The sequence below is a fragment of the Rana temporaria genome, chromosome 1 (assembly GCF_905171775.1).
Source record: "Rana temporaria chromosome 1, aRanTem1.1, whole genome shotgun sequence".
In the NCBI taxonomy this organism is placed as follows: Eukaryota; Metazoa; Chordata; class Amphibia; order Anura; family Ranidae; genus Rana; species Rana temporaria.
In genome coordinates, this window is record NC_053489.1 from 524,369,608 (window position 1) to 524,391,608 (window position 22,001).

General features: G+C 42.5%; 1 protein-coding gene across 2 annotated transcripts in view; it reads right to left on the reverse strand.

Moving 5' to 3' along the window:
• Positions 1-4,129: 4,129 nt before the first annotated feature.
• Positions 4,130-22,001, reverse strand: part of SH3D19 (SH3 domain containing 19) — a 114,946-nt gene continuing 97,074 nt past the window's right edge. The window contains exons 12-21 of one of the 2 annotated variants that reach the window (XM_040331894.1): positions 21,203-21,271; positions 19,504-19,644; positions 16,817-16,883; positions 14,003-14,133; positions 12,291-12,346; positions 11,809-12,002; positions 11,401-11,447; positions 9,812-9,989; positions 9,142-9,236; positions 4,130-6,202 (exon numbers count right to left, since the gene is read on the reverse strand). In XM_040331894.1, the coding sequence (XP_040187828.1) occupies positions 6,095-6,202; positions 9,142-9,236; positions 9,812-9,989; positions 11,401-11,447; positions 11,809-12,002; positions 12,291-12,346; positions 14,003-14,133; positions 16,817-16,883; positions 19,504-19,644; positions 21,203-21,271 (1,086 nt within the window). In that variant the 3' untranslated portion in view covers positions 4,130-6,094. The remainder of the gene's footprint in view (positions 6,203-9,141; positions 9,237-9,811; positions 9,990-11,400; positions 11,448-11,808; positions 12,003-12,290; positions 12,347-14,002; positions 14,134-16,816; positions 16,884-19,503; positions 19,645-21,202; positions 21,272-22,001) is intronic. The other variant, XM_040331895.1, reaches the window with a different exon arrangement.

Genomic DNA, 22,001 nt, shown 5'->3' on the forward strand with positions numbered 1-22,001 from the left:
TGCTCATCTGCTTCACCACTGTACCCCTTTCTCATTTGCCCCACCACTGTAGCCCCCCAGCTCATCTGCCCCACCACTGTAACCCCCCCTGCACATCTGCCCCACCACTGTAACCCCCCTGCTCAACTGCCCCACCACTGTACCCCCTGCTCATCTGCCCCACCACTGTAACCCCTTGCACATCTGCACCCCCCTGCTCATCTGCCCCACCACTGTATTCCCTTTCTCATCTGCCCCACCACTGTACCTTCATGCACATATGCTTCACCACTGACATGTTCTAATCTGTCCTAACACTGAACTTATCTGCTCACCTGCCCCACCACTGTAACCCCCTTTCACATCTGCCCCACCTCTGTCCCCCCCACCTTTGTTACCCCCTGCTCTTCTGCCCCACCAATGTAACCCCCTGCTCATCTGCCCCACCAATGTTACTACTTTCTCATATGCTCCACCACTGTACCGCCATGCACATCTTCTCCACCACTAAACCATCTTCTTATCTGTCCTAACACTGAACTTATCTGCTCATCTGCCCCACCACTGTAAACCCGTTTCTCATCTGCCCCACGAATGTACCTCCTGCATATCTGTCCCACCTCTTTTCTTCTGCCCCACCACTGTAACCCTCTGTTCATGTGTTCCACCGATGTCCCTCTTTTCTCCTCTGCCCACCTGTCCCACCTTTGTACCCTCATTTCTCCTCTGCCCCAACACTAACCCCCCCCTGCATATCTTTCCCACCACTGTAACCCCCTTCTCATCTAGCCTAACACTGAACCCCCCCGCTTTTCTGTCCCACTGCTGAACCCCCTTTTCATCCCTTCCACCACTGTACCTCTTGCACATCTGCCCCACTGCTTACCCCTTTTCTCATCTGCCCCAACACTGTACCTCCCTGCACATCCGCTCCACTGCCGTATTCCCATGCTCTTCGGTCTTACTACTGAATCACCTTCTCATCTGCCCTAACACTGAACTCATCTGCCGCACCACTGTAACCTGCTTTCTCATCTACCCCACCAATGTATCTCCTGTGATGTCGCATACAAGCATATGGAATGGATGCGCAATGATGAGCTCAGGTCAGAGGCATTTTCTGAAAGCAGTGGGCCTGTGTGCATGATCATAAGTTGGGTCCCCGCAGCTTAGAACAAGTGGTTGCGTGTGATTTTCATTGCACTGAATACTGGCTGTGGCTTAAACGGGACACAGAGTGCAGGGTTCAGTAATAAGTGACGCAAAGGTTCAGGAATGATTTCAACATACTTGTATTTATTGGCGTATAACACTCATTTTTTTACCCTGAAAATAAAGGGGAAACTGTGCCTGCGTGTTATACGCAGGGGGCTGTGGAAAGTTCTTTTTCCTGAAACTTCCCTCTTAAAGTTAGGGTGTGTTTTATACCCCTGTGCTTGTTTTACGCCGATAAATACGGTAGTTCCCAGAAGTTCTACAGTAATTCCAAAAACTCACCCGATTGTGGTTTTCTCAATCACAGTGAAATTCCTTCTTTCTGAGATTGCTAGTGGCAACCAAGCGAGTCATCTTCCTCCAGATGGTGGGCGAGGCTAGCAGGACTGTGATTGGCTTTAGCAGTGGCCAATGACACTCCTCCTCCTCCTGGAAACAGGGATCACCCCCCTTCCCTAGCAGAACTGCACCCAATCCCTTTTCCCCATCACAAAAGTTGACAATCGCAGCTACAGCAAAGTTAGAAAACCAAACAATGTTTTGCATCTTTTTACAATGTGTGGGGGGCACAGCGCCTCCCCTCAGTGCAGGTGTTGCATAGAGAATTCTGAAACTCTAATGCATTATTGTCTCACTGACACTTCCCTGAGCTGCTCTGCTGATGGGGAGGAAGTCGAGTGCCAGCAAAAGAGGCTTTGCGTGCCGTGGGTTTCCTACCCCCGATTTAGAACCTTGCATTGGTTACACTGCTGCCAGATCGATGCAAACAAAGACAGAACACTGATATATTATAAATATTTTTTTTATTATGTAGCGTTCCAGTAATGTATACTTGCCCAATGAAAGACTATACAAATTATACCCTTGTCGTAAACTCCTCCTAAATGTTCTGTAGTCAGCAAAGGCATAGTACATTTACCACCTGCACATCTTACAATCTCAGAGTCTAGGGAGAGCGGTCAGGTTCCTTAAAGTGCATTGTTGTTTGTATGACAGAAGATAGGACACATGGGGCAGGGTTAGGCAGTCACTGCATCTGCTAACTCATCTTAGCAAAACAGATGCAGAAATTTACAGTATGAGAGGAGGAGACAGAAATGAAGCCATCTCACTGAAATTCCATACATTTACAATGAATGGAAAAGACATTCAGTTGTGAGGTTGTACTTAAAGTATGACTCCATGCACTCCCCATATTTATGACACATTCATTTTTTTTTTCTATTTTACATTAGAATATTTTTCACCATAGTACAAAAAAAGTTTTCATAAAAAGTAGGACCACAGAGAGTCTAAAGGAATGATTAGAAATAAATCCCACGGATCTACCCTGTATATGGGTGTTCAAAGTTCATATTTGCACTTTTTTTTTTTGAAAGTGCAGCTTATGTTCATGAAGCAAGTACATGATGAGTTTGCCATCATTTGGGTAAAGCATTGTACACCTGTTTCAAGCAAGCTTAAACATTATTTCATTTTAAAACTTGCCCTTTTCACTTGAAAGTTATATTGAAACATGATTATTCATTAAAAAAAATGATTCTATAGAAATACACTTAGCAATTGTCTACTGCTTGAAGACTAAACATGTCAATGTGTAAAAACAGCGTGTCTTGGCCAGGATTGCTACGTAGTCAAGCTTCTGGAGGCTTGTATATCTGCTTAACAGTTGAGGCCATTTGTTTAGAGAATCTACAAGACAATCTGGGCAGAGTGTGCACCTAGGATGTGTGTCATGTTGATGCATACAGTGCCCCCAACATAAAGTACCTCTTCAAGCACCAAAAGGCAGATACATCTATGCTTCTCTACCTTATTGCGAAGCAGAAACAAATAAAATATACCTAATGCTTACAAATATGTTACATGACATGGTTGCCATTTTCTCCTTCTTGGGGGGCTGTACTGATTATAGTTGCTCTGTGCTCCTAGTTGCCACACTAAGGGATTGTTTGCACCTATACACATGCAGTAGCATGCAGCTATGACACTATTGCATGCAGCTTCTCACAGTTGACACTATTGTGTCAATGTGTGATTTTACGGCACTTTTGTTGCTAAGCATTATGAAAATTGGGAAGGGACTTTGGAAACCAAATTTGCATGTAGTACTATTAATTCCTATGGGCCTCTTTGAACGCAAGCCAGAAATTAGGCAAAAGCCTTCAAGTGTCTGCAAAGACGGCCTTTGAGCTTGTTTCGATTGCATCAGTTTTGGGACACTTCTGAGCTCATTCAGAATTCAGTGACAGGTGCATTTGAACTTCAAGAGACCCTTCTGATCTGTATTGGACTTGTTTCAAGTGAGTTTTGCATTCCCGAAGCCTTATATAGGAAGGCAAATCCCGCTTGAAGCATACGAACATCAGTCAACTCGGGCCCTTATAATGTTCCAAAAGCTTAAAGGGGAGGTTCACCCTAAAAACGACTTTCTCTTATTACACTGGCCCCCCACATTACAATACAATTATGCCTATTATGTTTTTTTTTATGCTGTACATACCTTGGTACAGCTAATTCACCCGCGGCTTCCGGGTTGCGAGTCCCGCGGGAGTGGGCGTTCCTAACATGCTGGTGATTGACGTGATGACCAAAAACGAGCTCCCCCCCGTCGCGTAAGCTGCGTCACGATTGCCGAAAGGAGCCGAACGGCGGTGCGCAGGCGCAGTATATCGCCGACTCGCCTTTCTGCTCCTTTCGCCAATCGTGACGCACCTTACACGACGTGGGGAGCTCGTTTTTTGTCATCACGTCAATCACCAGCATGTTAGGAACGCCCACTCCCGCGGGACTCACAACCCGGAAGCTGCGGGTGAATTAGCTGTACCAAGGTATGTACAGCATAAAAAAAAACATAATAGGCATAATTGTATTGTAATGTGGGGGGCCAATGTAATACTAGAAAGTCGTTTTTAGGGTGAACCTCCCCTTTAAATTGCGAAGTCTTACTGCTGCAGTTCTTTCAGTCTGGTTTATCCCTATCAGAGGTTGTAAATCCAAGAATCAGGTTTCCCTCCTCCATCCCTGCCTCGTCGGCACTACAGCACACCAGTCAGCAACGGTTGCTGAAAAGGGGCAGGCTCCTGCCCAGCTTACCGTTTCCTGGACTGTGTCTGGTGCTAGGTGGCAACAAAAGGACTAAAAGAAATAATACTTAGTAAGTTAGGATTTTGGAACAATATCAAACATTTCTACCCATTTTCAGACTCAAGTTAAGTTGGGCTTAAGCCAGGCTCCACACTAGCGCAATCTCAGAGATCGCATGCGATTTGCACCCACACCACAGGTGAGCAAAGCAAGTTCAGCTATACAGTGCAGGGACATGTCCCTGCAATAGAATCGGATCGCATGGGCGTTCTCACCTATGCGATCCAGTTCCTGTGTGAGTTCACAGTTCGCACTGCGATCTGTGAACTAAACTGGGGGTGTCATTTTGTTAATGACACCCACAGCGGTTTGCACAAGGCAGTGTGAACTGCCTGCGGGAGAGGAGTGATGCAGGAACGGGCGCTGGAATTTCACACTAGTGTGAACCCAGGCTTAATGTCACAACAGAGAAAGCTGCCGGAATATTCCCAACCTTGTAACACTGAGTGGTAATCTTAGCAGCCTAGCTAGCTCCCAATTCTGCTTAAACTGCCCCATTTTCTCTCCTGTGTGTCTACAAATCAATTACCAAGAAAGACCTGCTCATGGTAACTGAATCCAGAAATGCAACCAATTTAAAGATCTATGTGTAACCACTCCATATCTTGGAAGTGCAGTAAGGACCAGACAGGGTAAATAACTGGAGCCCCCAATAACAAAAGTTTTAAGCAGGAAAACTCTCAGACGCCCCTGATGGAAGCAGCAAAACCTAGACTTATTTTACATAATACTTCTAGGCCAGTGAAACTGTACCCATTTGGCTTGACTGTGAGGAAAGTTGCTTCCCTGAAAATAGCAAGCTGTGAGTTTAGGAATGCCAGCTTGTACAGAGGCTTCCGAGAGAGGAATTTGGCTTTGTAACGGATTCAAAGCTAAAACATAGAGAGAGTAAATCTTTGCTTTGTAACGGATTCAAAGCCAAAATAGAGAGAGTAAATCTTTGCTCTACCAGAAGCATAATGGGGTGGTTCTTGTTCTAGCTGGCCCTTTAAGCATGAAAAAAGCCTTACTGGTCAAAGAACACAAGGAAAGTCTAGAACGTCCATTTAGGAAATTATTCAACAAGGAAAGGAGGAACGGGTGGAGGCAATCATAGATATGCATTGTTTTGGACATGGAGGGGCAAACACTGACATATCAAAGTATTGTACATAGGCACTAAATGGATTGTGGCTACTTAAAGCTGTCTAGTAACCCAGCTCATCTAACAGCACTAAGCACCATGTAATACACTAAGCTAGCCTTACCACTGTAAGAAAGTTTGAGAACAGCATGACGATGATCACTGCTTTCAGAAAATACAAACACACACAAAAAAATACGAACACAAAAGCACATTATACGCAGAACTCTCCTGGGCTAGTCAACTGTAACTCCAGCCAAGCTTTCTTCTGGACACTTGTGTCCCTTAATCTGCAGTGATACTATATGGTAGAGAACATGTTGGGGATTCCTGGTAAACTTCAATAGGAACATTCTCCATTAAGCCCTGTGCAATGCTACATGGCATGTGATATGTACTGAACATGGTGGGCTCAACAGAATGTATTCCTATAGAACAAGCAGGTAAACAGCGCATACAGAGACCAGAACAAAACATTTTCTTTTCTAAAATTAAAAAAGGGGAACAAAAGGAACAAAAACATAGTGCAAAAATCTCACACATTATACCGAAGATATAAAAAGTTCAGTTGGCACCGAAGGTGATAGTCTGTTTTGTGAGAGGGTACAATGCAATGTCCGCTGCATACTGCTAACATCTCTGAGCAAAGTTCTTTGGAAATATTCCTGTCCTTCCATGGAGTTCACCACTCATCCAGTCATTATCCACCGATTCCAGCGAAGAGATAATATCACCTGCCTGGGAGGAGGACAGAAAAACATCAACTGCTTGACAAGCTTTATGCTTTCAACATTCTGACTGACCACATTATTGGGTAAGAAAAAGTCATCTTTTTGATTTCATATACTGGCAAGCAATGTCAACAATGACCGTATTATGCATCCAAGTTTCCACAAGGCATAACTATTTTTTTCTTGTTTTGGATAAAGCAAGGAAGGGTACGTTTTCGGGTTTTTAATGCTGTCTGCATCTTTGCCGAGAAGCTTTATCTTTCCACTTGTCCTAATGATCACTGTCAATGGGACTAAAAGCAAGATAAAATCTAACATTTTGAGTTGTCACTGGAACAGAAATAGAGGAAAATTCTTCTAATAGGGAACTAAGTAAAGGTTTCCCTGCCTTTGGAGAGACATGCTCTTACTTCCTCTTGTGTCTTGATAGGACAATAAAAGTAGAACTATACTCACTTCCACTCCAGCGATGTGATGTCCAGAAGTTCCCTCGCCGACCTCTGACATCTTTGACCGATCTTCTGCCAGGTTCTGATCTTCGGACACTTTGGCTGGCTGGGCGGAGATGATTACACTCTCACGCATGTGCAGGAGTCCATTTATCTTGGCAGATGCCAAAATTGTACTCTGAGTTGAAGGTAAGATTTTATATATTTTTTTAATGATGAAGAAACCGTGTCTCTTCTTCTCTTCTGTATTAAAAAAAAGTCTGCCTGCTCACAATTTTTTTTTCTCTCTCTTAGTAAAATTAAACTTAAAAAAAAAAAGTTGTAACCATTACCTACTCTATCCAAAAACTAATATTAGCTTTAAAATATCATTTAAATTGTAATTTAGTTTTGTTTTTAACCACTTCCTGCCCGGTCACTAGGAGATTGACGTCCGGGAAGTGGTTGTGAAATCCTGACTGGACGTCTATTGACGTCCTGCAGGATTTCATGCCGGCGCGCGGTGATGCGGGGTGTCAGTCTGACACCCTGCATCTCCGATCTCGGTAAAGAGCCTCCAGCGCCTCAGTGCCGCCTATGAGTGCCCATCAGTGCAGCATACCAGCGCCGCCTATCGGTGCCCATCAGTGCCACCTCATCGGTGCCCATAATTGAAAAAGAAAACGTGCTTTATTTACAAAAAAATTTACAGAAAAAAAAATAAAAAAATCGCAGAGGTGATTAAATACCAACAAAAAAAAGCTCTATTTGTGGGAACAAAATGATAAAAATTTCATTTGGGTACAGTGTAGCATGACCGCGCAATTGTCATTCAAATTGCGACAGTGCTGAAAGCTGAAAATTGCCTTGGGCGGGAAGGTGCGCAAGTGCCTGGTATGGAAGTGGTTAATTTAATAAAAAGATTTTTCCTTCATCTTACCTGTAAAATCTTTTTCTTGGATTACGTCACAGGACACAGAGCAGGTTATAATTATAACTATTAGGCCTCATTCACACTACAGGCCGTTCGGGTCCGTCTGTCACGGACCTGAACGGCCGCTCCATGCATCGCTACGGAGTCCGCCTGTGTGAATGAGGCCTTATGGGTTTATACGCTACCTACAGGTAAATGGACACTGGTAGATCAATCAAACAAACAGGAAATCCTCCCCATATAACCCCTTCTATACAGGAAGTCCTTCTGTTTTGTAGCAAGCACAAAGAGAGGGGAGGGACCTCTGTGTCCTGTGATGTACTCCAAGAAAAGGATTTTACAGGTAAGATGTAGGAAAAATCTAATTTTCTTTATCGTACATCACAGGACACAGACCCAGTTATATTCAGAACCATTTGGGATGTCTTAAAGCAATGCCCTTGAGGGGAGGGAGACACCATCACAGAAAAATACCAACAGAGAAGAACCTACTCTTGCCGTTTGTAATATGCTGAGGCCAAAGGCAGTATTCTCCCATGGTTTTGACATCCACCTGGTAAAAACCTTGTGAATGTATGAACCAAAGACCAAGTAGTGGTCTTGCAAATCTCAGCCACTGACGCCAGATAAATTGCACGTGAACACGTGTTTTGCGATTGCACTACGATTTGAGATCATGGGCAAAATTGCAGCAATTCTGCCGGAGATCACAACACACCAAATGTGAATGGAGCGTAGGGGAGAAGTTTGGAGTTAAAAAAACACATACTGTACATACTTCCATATTGCAGCATCATTGTGATGGTGCAGCTGTTCCCCCACCAGCTCTAATCCTGAGAACTGAGTAATCAAATGACCACTGATCATTCAGTTCTCAGTTGGCTCTGAGCAGAGAACAATGACTGTCAGTCACTGCTCTCTGCTTTGCCTCCCTGAGCTCACTGGAGCGCCGGTTCTGGTGAGGGGTGAGTGCAGCTGGTTTTTGCTCTCAGCCCCTCACCGAGAGCTGGAGGCAGCTTTTAATCAGGCATCTGGGTGGATCCCAACAATATGACTGGGATCCTTCCAGAGCCTGGAATGACGTGTGCTGTATGGCCAGTTTTACTGTACATTAAGATCTCCTACTATTCAAATCTAAAATAAAATACAGCTCTTAATGTCAGATAGGCAGTATTAGTTTGGAACACCAGGTTTTAACAACGGCAAATCATCCTAAAGCAGGCCATAGAGAATACTATTTTATTTCCTTCCACCATGGGTGGAAGGAAAGAAGATTGACCAAATTCCCCCATCAACACACAGTCAGTGTTGATGGGGGAATGGCTCCCGCTGCGCTATTGTATTCTGCCAGAAGGAGGCACGGGGAGCATTCCCAACCAGCAGAATACAATTGTTACCGCTAGCAGCTACACTCGCTGGCAGTAACTGTATGTAGAAAAATCCGACAGGCTTGTTGTACCCAAGTCTAACGATAGATTGACTTGGGTACAATCAGCCTGCCCATAGTATGGCCGGCTTAAGTGAAAATCTATAACAAATGCGTGGAGCAATGCAACTTTTTCAGACTGAGAGGCTTTTGTATACCTTAAATGAAAGTTCATCATCATTCTCCCCACAGAAGTCATAAAGTGCCCGAGCCTTTCCAATTTTCCCTCCCTGAGTTTGCCGTGCTGTTGGTCCTGCAAAACGCAAAAAAAAACACGTGTCTACTCAATAAGCAATAATCTCCTATGTGACAGACAATCGCATGTATCTATTTTTGTAGGTGTGTTTTTTTTTCTTCACTGAATCTTTATTTACTGCATATCACATTGGGGACAAAAATTCTCCTATGTGGCATCATTTCTTTGTGGCAGGTTCTTATTAAGGAGACATTTGAGGGGTACTTTTAGACACACCAATAAAGGCATTTTGATATTTATATAGCTCCTAAGAGCCACTTTACTGCTTACATAAGGGCCGAGAGTTCTTGACAGCAGGGTGCTATGAGGTTTCGAGGAAGCTATGTAAGGGACCCCTGCCTGCCCCGCCTAACAGCCATGGCCTGCCTGCATTTCGAGCACATCAAAAGACATCTCTGGGTCTTACATAGGGTATGTAATGAAAAGGGAATGTTTTTTCATCCTGTTTATGGGGGAGGAGGAACCAGGAAAAGCAAAATAGAAGGTTAAAAAGGCTTTAAGCCCCAAATCATTTAAAATTAGACTGCATTATTTGCGAACCTATAGAGAGCCATTTAAATCTCAAGCCCTACCTGAGCAGATCTGTACAAACGCAGCTGGCAGAATTCCTTCTCTGCCATTCAGTCTTCCTTTGTACCACTCCAGGTCTAGCCGTTCTGTAATCAGGATCTTGTCACCTTTCTTAAAGGACAGGTCGTCTTCTGCCTCTGCAGCAAAATCATACAGTGCTTCACACCAATCACCTGTTTGCTGAAACAAAATACAGGGAAACAGATTAATACCAACAGAAAGAATGTTTCTTTTTGTTTGCGAGTTAAACAAATATAAGGCTAGGTTCACAATGCAGGCGATTCCTGTGTGGGTCCGCACCTGTTCTCGCAACTGCAACCACCTGCATGAAAAAAGGCAGGAGATGCGTGGGGGTACCAATAATCCTAATGGCACTGACACGCACTGGAAAACGCTGAGAGGTTTCCCCGCATTGGGAATCACACTGCACTGGCAGTTTCTGTGCCGCATTCTCAGGAGGCACAGCAGCCCATTCAAAAACATGACCTGCAGAGCCACACAAGTGTGAACCTAGTCTAAGGAAGTACCTTCAGAGAGCATATATGTAACAATATATGAGTTGATGAGAAATGTCAACAATAAAATGTACCATCTTGTGTAACAAATGTTATGAGACACAATGGAATAACTAAATTGCATGTGACCACTCAGAGCCGATAGTGAAGGTGCAGCAAATGTGGTTTAATCACCATCATTTGCCTAACTGTCATGAATATGTTACTATTTTATATGTAAGCAGCTATAAAACGCAAAGCAGCTCATTTTATTATTTTGCTGCATCTGCTCAGGTATCGCTTGAATGCATTTACATGTGTAGGCGATGGATTCACTTAAAAAGCTAAAAAAGGATTTGTCATAGGGTTTCTTATTTTTATTCTGATCAGCCAGCACCCTTGTCATACAGCACAGTCGCTTTCTAGACCTCCCTGCAAAGTACACTGCAGTTATGCAAATATAGCCTTATCCAGGACCCATCCCCAGTCTGTTAATGGACAAAAAAAACATAGATAAGATCATTCCTGTGTTTTTTCCCTTACAAAGCAACAATTCTCTGATTGGCCAACACTTCTGCTTTTTTCTGTCCCAGCTTGAGGGCTGCCGTGTAGAGGGTGGGACATTCATGTTGAGATTCAGGTAACTGTTAGTTTTTATAAAAATAAATATATAATTTACCTGAATACATAACTGGATTCAATGTTGTTTTCCTATATTTAGGATTATAGGTTTTAACTTTTAAGTGATGCTAAACACTATCCTTATTTCCCAAAAATAATCCATAGACCTCCACTACTTATTGTTCCTGTAAACCATTTTTATTAAATTGTTTTGTGCTGTGTTTTTCTTGCAACGTCCTCTGTGAGCTCCTGAACCACACAATACATTAAGTAAAAAAAAAAAAAATGTCTTTTAAAACCACTTTAAACATAGAGTGGTGGTAGAGCGAATTTATGGCAACATACAGTATTTGACTTAACATAACAATGTACAACCCTGAATTTCACTGCATGACCATTTGGATCTGTATGATAACACTACAATGTTACCTATCTTAGTTGACAATCTAGGTTTTGTGGGAAACACAAACACATACCTGTGATGATAATCCAGGCAATTTAATCTTAAGTGAATCCCGAACATCTAAAAGATCAAATGGGAAAAAAAACAAGATAAATCAAGCAGTCACTAATTTAAAACAAAAGCTACAACTAGGGGGTCAAAACAGTTCTTATGGCATTAAATAAAAACAGAAGTATGGATTCCATGGAAATTAATCAGCAATCATCCTTCATTGTTTTACACTAAACTGATGAATGGGGACATCTAGCTGTTAAGTGTTACTAAGCTTGGATCATTAGGATTGTGTTCTCACTGCCTTATTACATTAGACAAGGGTAATACATTTGTGGAAAAGTCATGCAAGCATTCTTACTTCCAAGAGCTACAGCAAGCCATTTATTCCCGTTAAAAAATAACCATGTACAATACAGTACAAAATTACCGGATGTCTTGGATGGTAAGTCTTCTAGAATTTCAACAAAGTTGATTGGAAAGATCCCTATGTGTCCTCGTAGCTCCCCTTTAGCCCATTCATCATTCATGTATTCTTTGAGGACAATTGTATCGCCTTCACTAAAGCTCAGTTCATCTTTCTGATCACCTATGAATTCAAATCGTGCCACACACCGTGGGCCCCTGGAATAACCAAACACAAATCACTCTTTCTGGGTAAAATGAGGACACTTTTTGTTAGAACATTGATTGGCTACTGAATAGTTTACATTACAGGGATATGCAATTAGCGGACCTCCAGCTGTTGCAGAACTACAAGTCCCATAAGGCATAGCAAGACTCTGACAGCCACAATCATGACACCCAGAGGCAGAGGCATGATGGGACTTGTAGTTTTGAAACAGCTGGAGGTCCGCTAATTGCATATCCCTGGTTTACAAAATAGATCATGGCAAAAAACAGCTTACTTACTTTACAATAGATGCTGAGGAGTGTCTCCTGGGATTTAACTTTTCTGGAACTTCAACCTTGGAAATAAGATGGAGGCACAGTATGTATGTCAATGTTACTTTTCATACACTGTAGCCAGCAGAGGGCAGTGCATTACATAAGAACACTGGGTAAAAAAACTACAGCTATAATTCTTAGTGCTGCTTATTTTACACTTCTTCATCACACGTCTTCATCTGTACTTTTATTACATGATAAACATATCTTATGTTTACAATACATTATGAGGTTCTTGCTAATTGTGTAAACATAATAATACCATGTTTGCACTGGAGAGTAATAAACTTCAACACTGTGATGATTGGACTCCAGCTGGAAGAAGGCACTACTGGGGATTTCCACTGAAATTCTAGTTATCTGGAAGTCTTGCTGACCTTTTAGCTTCAATATTTTCTAAATCATTGATTTTGGAAAAGTATGCAGATCAGGAGAGGACTTCAATTGTTGCATACTCTTTCTGGGTCAGTGACTCAAAGTATTGAAGCAAGAGGATTAGTGGGACAGCCAAACTAGCATTTTCCGAAGATGGTCAGCAGTGGTAGCCTACATTGGTCTCCCTGTAATATGACCAATCCTCTCTAATCAACGTATATGATCCAGGATTAAAAAAAAAAAAAAAAAGTGGTTTCATTTAAAAAATGTTTGTCAATGTTAACATTTTATATCTCATTCATAAAACTAGAGAAAAAAGGATGACATCAAGGTGACAAAAAACAAATACAAATTTCAACTGTCAGTTCTCTAGTGCCAATTACTGAAGACAAAACTCACACTTACACTAATGTTTACACAAACTGTCAAAGAGGGACATTTATCAAGCATATTAGTGATAAAAGTAGCTGCAAATCAGGCTGCCTGTCAATTAGCAGATTCCGTGCAACAGTTTTTAGGTGTATTTGCGACTCCTAAGTTTGTAATCCTGGGCAGCCAACCGAGACAGATTTGCAGAAGTCTGCAATATATTAATCACCAAAGATGTGACAGATTATCTTTCAATATTTGTATTAGTATATTAGTTAGGAAGGTGTACAGAATCTAGAATAAAAGCAAAATTGATTCCTTAGAAACATTTAAAGTATAGTCATCCAGGTAGTATAGCCAGGGTAGTAATATAGTGTAATATGAAGAGGTTGTCATTGATCTATCAATGATATCTATCAATGATCTATCAGCTAAGAGAAAATAAGGTAAAAAAGAAAAAAGAGCAGGATAGGTTGGGAGGTAGCAGAAGGGAGAAGTAGGGAAGGATGAACACCTTGGGGTCTTGTCTTTAAGCCATGATTTGCCAACTCAGAATTGGCTCACAAGTTCAAAGATCTATTAGGTGGCAATCAAGATTCACTGATAGGAACTGGTGATCCACGTTTTCTTAAATTTAATCGACATGTTCGTGAGGAGGAGACCGATTTTCACTCAATACAGACACACCATTAAGAAGTGGTCAGGAGCAGGTTTAATTCAGTGGTACTTAGAGCAGCCACTCGAGGAATGAATGAATGATACTCATCATAAATCTGTCTCGTGTTTGTCCTAAATTGTCTCACTGCTGCCGTTTAGCATTTCCTGGCTATGAGACAGAATTGATAAATGTTCTACAACTTGGGACAAACGTCCAGCCCGCTACTGTATATCTCTATTACTGTATCCCAAAGCAGCCACATGTAATCACTTACCACAACTCTGATGTGATTGGCAGGAAATAAACCAGTGTTTCCTTTACACTTTCCTCTGTACCACTCCTTGTCTACCTTCTCCAGCAGGTATACAATCTCCCCTGAGCTCAGACTTAGGTCATCTTCATGTTCTAAACATTTACAAAAATATGTCTGTTAGCACAAGACAGCTCAGTATAAGAATTTTGGCGATGTCACGATGACTGAACTCACGCACACGTGCGGGAGTGGAAGCCGCCAGGCTGAAGATGTTAATGGCTGGCAGGGAGCTCCAGAGGATCACAGCACCGGAGAACAGTATAGTTCCATTTAATGTTCCCATATATAGCCAATATTAATAACCCCTATATCAACTGATGCTCTTCTGGTGCTTAAGTAGCTAATACCAGCTGCAAACAGGCTGAACACAAAGTGGGAAAATATCAGCAGCTGACTGAACCCATCATTCTACAGGAGTTGTATTAGGACATTTAATGTGCAGTAATATTGACTCTTTTGCAGACCCCATTAATAAACTGGAAAATCTTCTTATGTATAAAGAGCATCTCCAACTGCCATAGGTGTCTGTTAGCACCCTCACATGGAGTTCACAGACAGCCCGATTATTGTGATGTTCAAATATGAGTAGTGCTCGCAAATTATTTGCACTCTCAACCTCCTAGGTCAGATGAGGGCACAGTTTGCTTGGTGAAATACTCCTTACTTAAAGCGGTTGCAAAGGCTCAGCTTGTTATACTTACCTGCTCTGTGCAGTGCTTTTTTCCCCCCAACCGGCTTCTTCTGGTGTTCTCTAGCTGGCACTCTTGGCTCCTCCTCTTCTGTGTCTGCCCTCATAGCAAGTCCCAGCTTGATCCTAAGCTGGGCTGTGCGTGTTCATAGACAGACGTGGTGTGGTTCGGCTTCGTCCCCTGCTCCCTTCTTACAGTATTTTATTGACAGCAGCGTGAGCCAATGTCTCTGAGGAGACAGTGAGGGGGAGCGGTGATGCTACTCCCAGGCACAGTGCTGGATCGAAAAAGGGGCCAGGTAAGTATTTGGGTGGGGGGGTCAGATATTGGAAGCATTTTTACCTTAGTGTACAGTAAAGGGGAAAAATTATTTGATCCCCTGCTGATTTTGTACATTTGCCCACCTACAAAGAAATGATCAGTCTATCATTTTATATGGTTTATTTTTATGGTAGGTTTATTTCAACAGCAAGACAGAATAACCATGAAAAAATCCAGAAAAATGCATTTCAAAAAAGTTATAAATTGATTTGCATTTTAATGAGTGAAGTAAGTATTTGACCCCTTCGCAAAGCATGACTTGGTACTTGGTGGCAAAACCATTGTTGGCAATCACAGAGGTCAGATGTTTCTTGTATTTGGCCACCTGGTTTTCTCACATCTCAGAAGGGATTTTGTCCCACTACTCTTTGCAGATCCTCCCCAATTATTAAGGTTTAGAGGCTGACGTTTAGCAACTCAAACCTTCAGCTCCCTCCACGTATTTTTTATGGGATTAAGGTCTGGAGACTGGCTATGCCACTCCAGGACCTTAATGTGTCCATTATGGAGAGATTGGAATCTCATTGATTGCTTCTGGGGACTGGTGTCTTTTATACAGGCAACAAGCTGAGATTAGGAGCACTACCTTTAAAGGAGTGCTCCTAATCTCTGCTTGTTACCCGTATAGAAGGCACCTGGGAGCCAGAAATCTTGCCGATTGATAGAGGATCAAATACTTCTTTCACTCATTAAAATGCAAATTAATTTATTTATAACTTTTTTGAAATGCGTTTTTCTGGATATTTTTGTTATTCTGTCTCACTTTTAAAATAAACCTACCATTAAAGTTATAGACTGATCATTGCTTTGTCAGTGGGCAAACATACTAAATCAGCAGTGGATCGAATACTTTTTTCCCTCACTGTATATAATGTATTGAAGTGATTGTAAAGATGCATATTTTTTTCCCCCACATTTTGTATTTAGTAAAAAAAGTTATAAAGGTGACAAGACACACAAACAAGAAAAAGAACTTAGCCAACAGTACAAAAAGTGTCCATTAACATCTGATTTTCAAAAGGTATAATATAAATCAGGGAAATGTAATGAATAATACAGTTAGACAAGACAAGGAACAAAGATATGCAAATAGTCAATGTTGATTCCATCCGATACGTAATTTTTTTTAAATAACAAACATGTCATACTTACCTGCTCTGCTTCTGGAGTCCTGCTCCCTTTCGATGGCCCCCATAGCAAGTCTCCTGCTCTGGGGGCACTTGTGCGGGCTCAACCAAGATTCGGGATGTATACATCTATTGACACCCACACCGCAGGGTTCGACTTAGCCCCTGCTCCCTCCTTACTGGATTTGATTGACAGAAGCAAGAGCCAATAGCTCTTGCTGCTGCCTCCATGTCCATGAGAAGAGAGCGAGGCACAGAGCTGGATCAAGATCGGGCTCAGGTAAGTATTTAGGTGGGGCTTGGGGAAGGGAGTAGCTGATCACAGAAGGTTTATTACCTTCCGACAGAAAATACATTACGGTAAATAACCTTATGCCTTTACAACCGCTTTAAAAAGGTAGAAAAAAAAAACTTATGCCTTTAGAACCACTTTAATTTTTCATTAATTGAACTTTGCAAATACCATGGCCTTCACAAACACAAAAAGGTAATATTGGTATAGTTAAAAGTTACAGTCAAGTGTAATTGGTTAAAAACAACAAATGATAGATTGAAAATTGACAGACAGCCCAACCAACTTATCTTTTTTTATCTAAATGTGTATGAATTAATAGCATATAACAAATTACTTTACTTACCTCCTGCATAGTCATGTAGCACTAGTGCATGCGGAGTATGGCTGTCCTCCAGTCTAGGCAGCACATCCTAGGAAGGGCAGAGCCATAAGGCAACGTTTAATATTAAAGCTATTACAACTGTAAAATACTAGTATACTATTAATTGTCTGGCATTCTCAAAGCCTGGAGCTTGCTGAAATTTGTTCTGTGTCCCAAGTTCTATGCCTCGTAAGTTATAATTATATTAAAAAAATAACTAGCCTTTTTTGTAGTGCCCCCAGCAATCTTATCCTTGTTAAAGCTGAAGTTTAATTGTATTATTTTTTTATGGGGGGGGGGGGGGGGTACAGCAGTTAAATGACAGGATGTCCCTTGCAGCGACAGCTCTGGTGGTGGCACAGCAGGGAAGATTTTTAGCAGAAGCAGCCACCTGCTGATAATGGGGGATATACCATATATAATGTGCATGTTGCTGTATCTCGCTGCCCCCCCCTCCCCCCCGACATAAAAATACTAAACTTCAGCTTTAGACTCTATAGCAGGGATATGCAATTAGCGGACCTCCAGCTGTTGCAAAACTACAAGTCCCATCATGCTTCTGACTCTGGTGTCATGCTTGTGGCTGTCAGAGTCTTGCTATGCCTCATGGGAATTGTAGTTCTGCAACAGCTGGAGGTCCGCTAATTGCATATCCCCGCTCTATAGCAATGTTCCACACAATAGGCGCTGGAGGAAATGATAGACCAGCATGTATATTTTTATATTATATATATATATATATATATATATATATACACACACACACACACACACATACATACATACATACACACAAACACGTATTTTGTCAGCCACTAATTGTGCAAGTTCTCCCACTTAAAAAGATGAGAGGCCTGTAATTGTCATCATAGGTATATCTCAACTATGAGAGACAAAATAAGGAAACAAATCCAGACAGACAATCACATTGTCTGATTTGGAAATAATTTATTTGCAAATTATGATGGAAAATAAGTATTTGGCCTCCTCTACAAACAATAAAGAGTTCTGGCTCTCACAGACCTGTATCTTCTTCTTTAAGAGGCTCCTCTGTCCTCCACTCATTACCTGTATTAATGGCACCTGTTTGAACTTGTTATCAATATAAAAGACACCTGTCCACAACCTCAAACAGTCACACTCCAAAGTCCACTATGGTGAAGACCAAAGAGCTGTCGAAGGACACCAGGAACAAAATTGTAGACCTGCACCAGGCTGGGAAGACTGAATCTGCAATAGGCAAGCAGCTTGGTGTGAAGAAATCAACTGTGGGAGCAATAATTAGAAAATGGAAGACATACAAGACCACTGATAATCTCCCTCGATCTGGGGCTCCACACAAGATCTCATCCCGTGGGGTCAAATTTATTACAAGAATGGGGAAAAAAATCCCAGAACCACACAGGGGGACCTAGTGAATGACCTGCAGAGAGCTGGGACCATTGTAACAATAGCTACCATCAGTAACACACTACGCCGCCAGGGACTCAAATCCTGCAGTGCCAGACGTGTCCCCCTGCTTAAGTCAGTCCATATCCGGGCCCGTCTGAGGTTTGCTAGAGAGCATTTGGATGATCCAGAAGAGGATTGGGAGAATGTCATATGGTCAGATGAAACCAAAGTAGAACTGTTTGGTAGAAACACAACACGTCGTGTTTGGAGGAGAAAGAATGCTGAGTTGCAACCAAAGATCACCATACCTTCTGTGAAGCATGGGGGTGGCAACATCATGCTTTGGGACTGTTTCTCTGCAAAGGGAACAGGACGACTGATCCGTGTACATGAAAGAATGAATGGGGCCATGTATTGTGAGATTTTGAGTGCAAACCTCCTCCCATCAGCAAGGGCATTGAAGATGAAACGTGGCTGGGTCTTTCAGCATGACAATGATCCCAATCACACTGTCTGGGCAACGAAGGAGTGGCTTCGTAAGAAGCATTTCAAGGTCCTGGAGTGGCCTAGCCAGTCTCCAGATCTCAACCCCATAGAAAACCTTTGGAGGGATTTGAAAGTTCGTGTTACCCAGCGACAGCCCCAAAACATCACTGCTCTAGAAGAGATCTGCATGGAGGAATGGGCCAACATACCAGCAACAATGTGTGACAACCTTGTGACGACTTACAGAAAACTTTGACCTCTGTCATTGCCAACAAAGGATATATAACAAAGTATTGAGATGAACTTATGATATTCACCAAATACTTATTGTCCACCATAATTTGCAAATAAATTATTTCCAAATCAGACAATGTGATTGTCTGGATTTGTTTCCACATTTTGTCTCTCATAGTTGAGATATACCTATGATGACAATTACAGGCCTCTCTCATCTTTTTAAGTGGAAGAACTTGCACAATTGATGGCTGACTAAATACTTTTTTGCCCCACTGTAAATCAAGTGTACAGTATGTGTGTGTGTGTGATAAGCACCTCCCTTTTACTCTACTAGAAATAGATCAATGGCTGTCACACAGATTTTTCAGCAAGATCCGTGTATCCATGCTCAAAAGTCACAGATGAAGCCCAAATTAAGACCAAAACATGGCAATGTATACCTATCCTAAACATTTCCACCTTGCCCATTTATCCATCATTAATTAGCCCAGATATATACACTGTAGTGAGAATGATTATTAAACTTCAAAAGTACTATAGTAGGGGGTTCTTACTTTCGGTCTGTTTTCCACACTGTCATCTAGTGGAGTAATGATCTTCATGTTGGTCACTTTAACATCCCCTGTTATACCACCTTTCTGGCAATGGATAAGACTGTTATCTGTTTGTTCCAGCAACACCAACACCTCTCCTCGCTGTAGGTATAGAGACACAGGAAGAATTACGTTTCACATAATACAAACACACTGCTAAATATTAATTACAGTATTTTTCCCCCAAAAAAGTGAAAGAAGCTCAGATGACACAGACTGAATTTTATCATAATATATACACGGTCTGTTCGGGAAAAAGTCCAGGCTTTGCAAATATAAACATTAACTTTTTGCACAACATCAATGTAGCCTGGCAGGCAATGAGAGAGGACTGGAATGCGCATGCATGAACAGTGATGACTTCACTGTACTAGTCAGTGGGGATGCTAGTTGCCGCTGAATGAACATGTGTACTGTGTGGCCGTTGCATTCAAAATGACTGCGCTAGTAGAGCAACGAATATGCATCAAATTTTGTGTGAAGCTTGAACATTCCTCAGTGAAAACAATTCAGATGGCTTTTGGGGATGAAGAAATCAGTGCAGTGCAAATAAAAGTTTGGCACAAACGCTTCAAAGATGGTTGAAACATCAAATCACCCAGGTGACCCAGCCCCTTACAGCCCAGATTTGGAGCCCTGCGACTCCTGGCTTTCCCCAAAACTAAAATCACATTTGAAAGGGGAAGAGATTTAATACCGTCGAAGATTTAGGAAAATACGACGAGGCAGCCGATGACGATTCCCACAAAGGAGTTTTTTGAACATCAGTAGAGATGCTGGGAGAACTACTGTATGTGAGGTCCCAAGGCCCCTACTTTGAAGGCAACAGAGGCACCATTGTCCTATGTACAGTGTTAGCTTGTATCTTCTTCAGAAAATGTCTACATTTTTCATATTACATGGCTGGATACTTACCGGACAGACCTCATATATACAGTATATATAATGTCCAACAACATAGTGCTTTAAATTTCACCTCACCCTCCTGATTACAGTTATTTATGGAGGGGATGAGACAGAGCGCATTTAAGACCTGACAGGGATTCCATTTAACCCACCTAGTCCAAATCTAATTAAAGCAGAAGTTTATACATGAGCCTTATTTACATGAGACATACACCTTTCATGCATTCTGTGCCATACACCAACACCAATGTCACATTGGGACCAGTGGCTGTGTCTGTGCAGCTGCTGTGTCCCAATTGACAGCTATGGGACTGCCTGCACAGGGGATGAATGGAACACACATGCATCCCTGTGCTGGAAAACATGGCCCTTCATGGGTATACAGTTATGTACGCCTTGCGTTAACAAGGCCTAAAAAGTAACATTTCCTTCTTCTGAACCCACCCACACTACCTCTTTATTTAATGTTTGTTTTCATTTTTTTTTTCTATTCCAACCTGCCTCTCGTCCTCCATTCTTGTCTAGGAGAGAATAACAGGCTCTGCTTCTGGTGCCTCCTTGGATATGTATGTCACATACCCCAGGAGGCATCGGCTTCCATTCAGCAAATGAAGGACAGCCGCCTCCCAATGATGTCACAGAAAAGGATGGCAGAGGTGAACTCAGGTTGCAAATTCACATATTGGTCACATAATATTTATATCACCATATCTTGCCACCACATTTTACACATAAGCTGTTACTGTAGATTTACCTTGCATGACAGCTCTCGAGGGTTACTAGCTACAATATCCTTCTCGGAAATTCCATGAGGAAGAGGCAGCTAAAACAGAAAACAGTCACCCATGAGTACACAATACACTGTAATAACACTGCTACAACAAAATAATAATACTGAGAACAGGCAAGATTTTTTAATTGATCTTTGAAAGGGGCCTACACCGATGGCCGTTTTGCCGCAGATAAAAGCATGTTTATCTTTTGCTGGAATTCAAGACTCCAGGCACAGCGGTCAGCTGCATTTGTACAGTGCGATTAGCTGCGGTTGTGTTTAGCCACGGCACGATATTGAACGGGGATCTGACTTGGATCCCTGCCTCTGTAAAAGAGAAGAAGAGAAGAAGGCAGAAGGCAACAGAAGCCCGGGGGCCCCCCGGCTCGTAAAAGAGCTAAAGAAGAGAGAGGGGGCCCCCAGGGAAGAGAACAAGATAGCAGTGAAGACCGGGACACCCCCAAAGGCAGAGGACGTTGAAGAAGCCCTGGGGGGGGGGGGGGGGGGGGCGGGCCCGGCAGAAGAGAACCAGACTGCGGATCGCTCGTAAAAGAGATAAAAGAAGAAAGCGCCCCCCCCCCGGCGGAAGAGAACCAGACGGCAGTGAAGACCGGGACCCCCCCCCCCCCCCCCCCGGCGGAAGACGTTGAAGAAGCCCAGGGCCCTTGCTCGTAAAAGAGCTTAAAAGAAAGCCCCCCCTGAGCTGACTCCGGGGGGCGGGCCACAGGGCGCCCCCCTGCCACAAAGCACCTACATGTTGAGGGCATGCGGCCTGGCACGC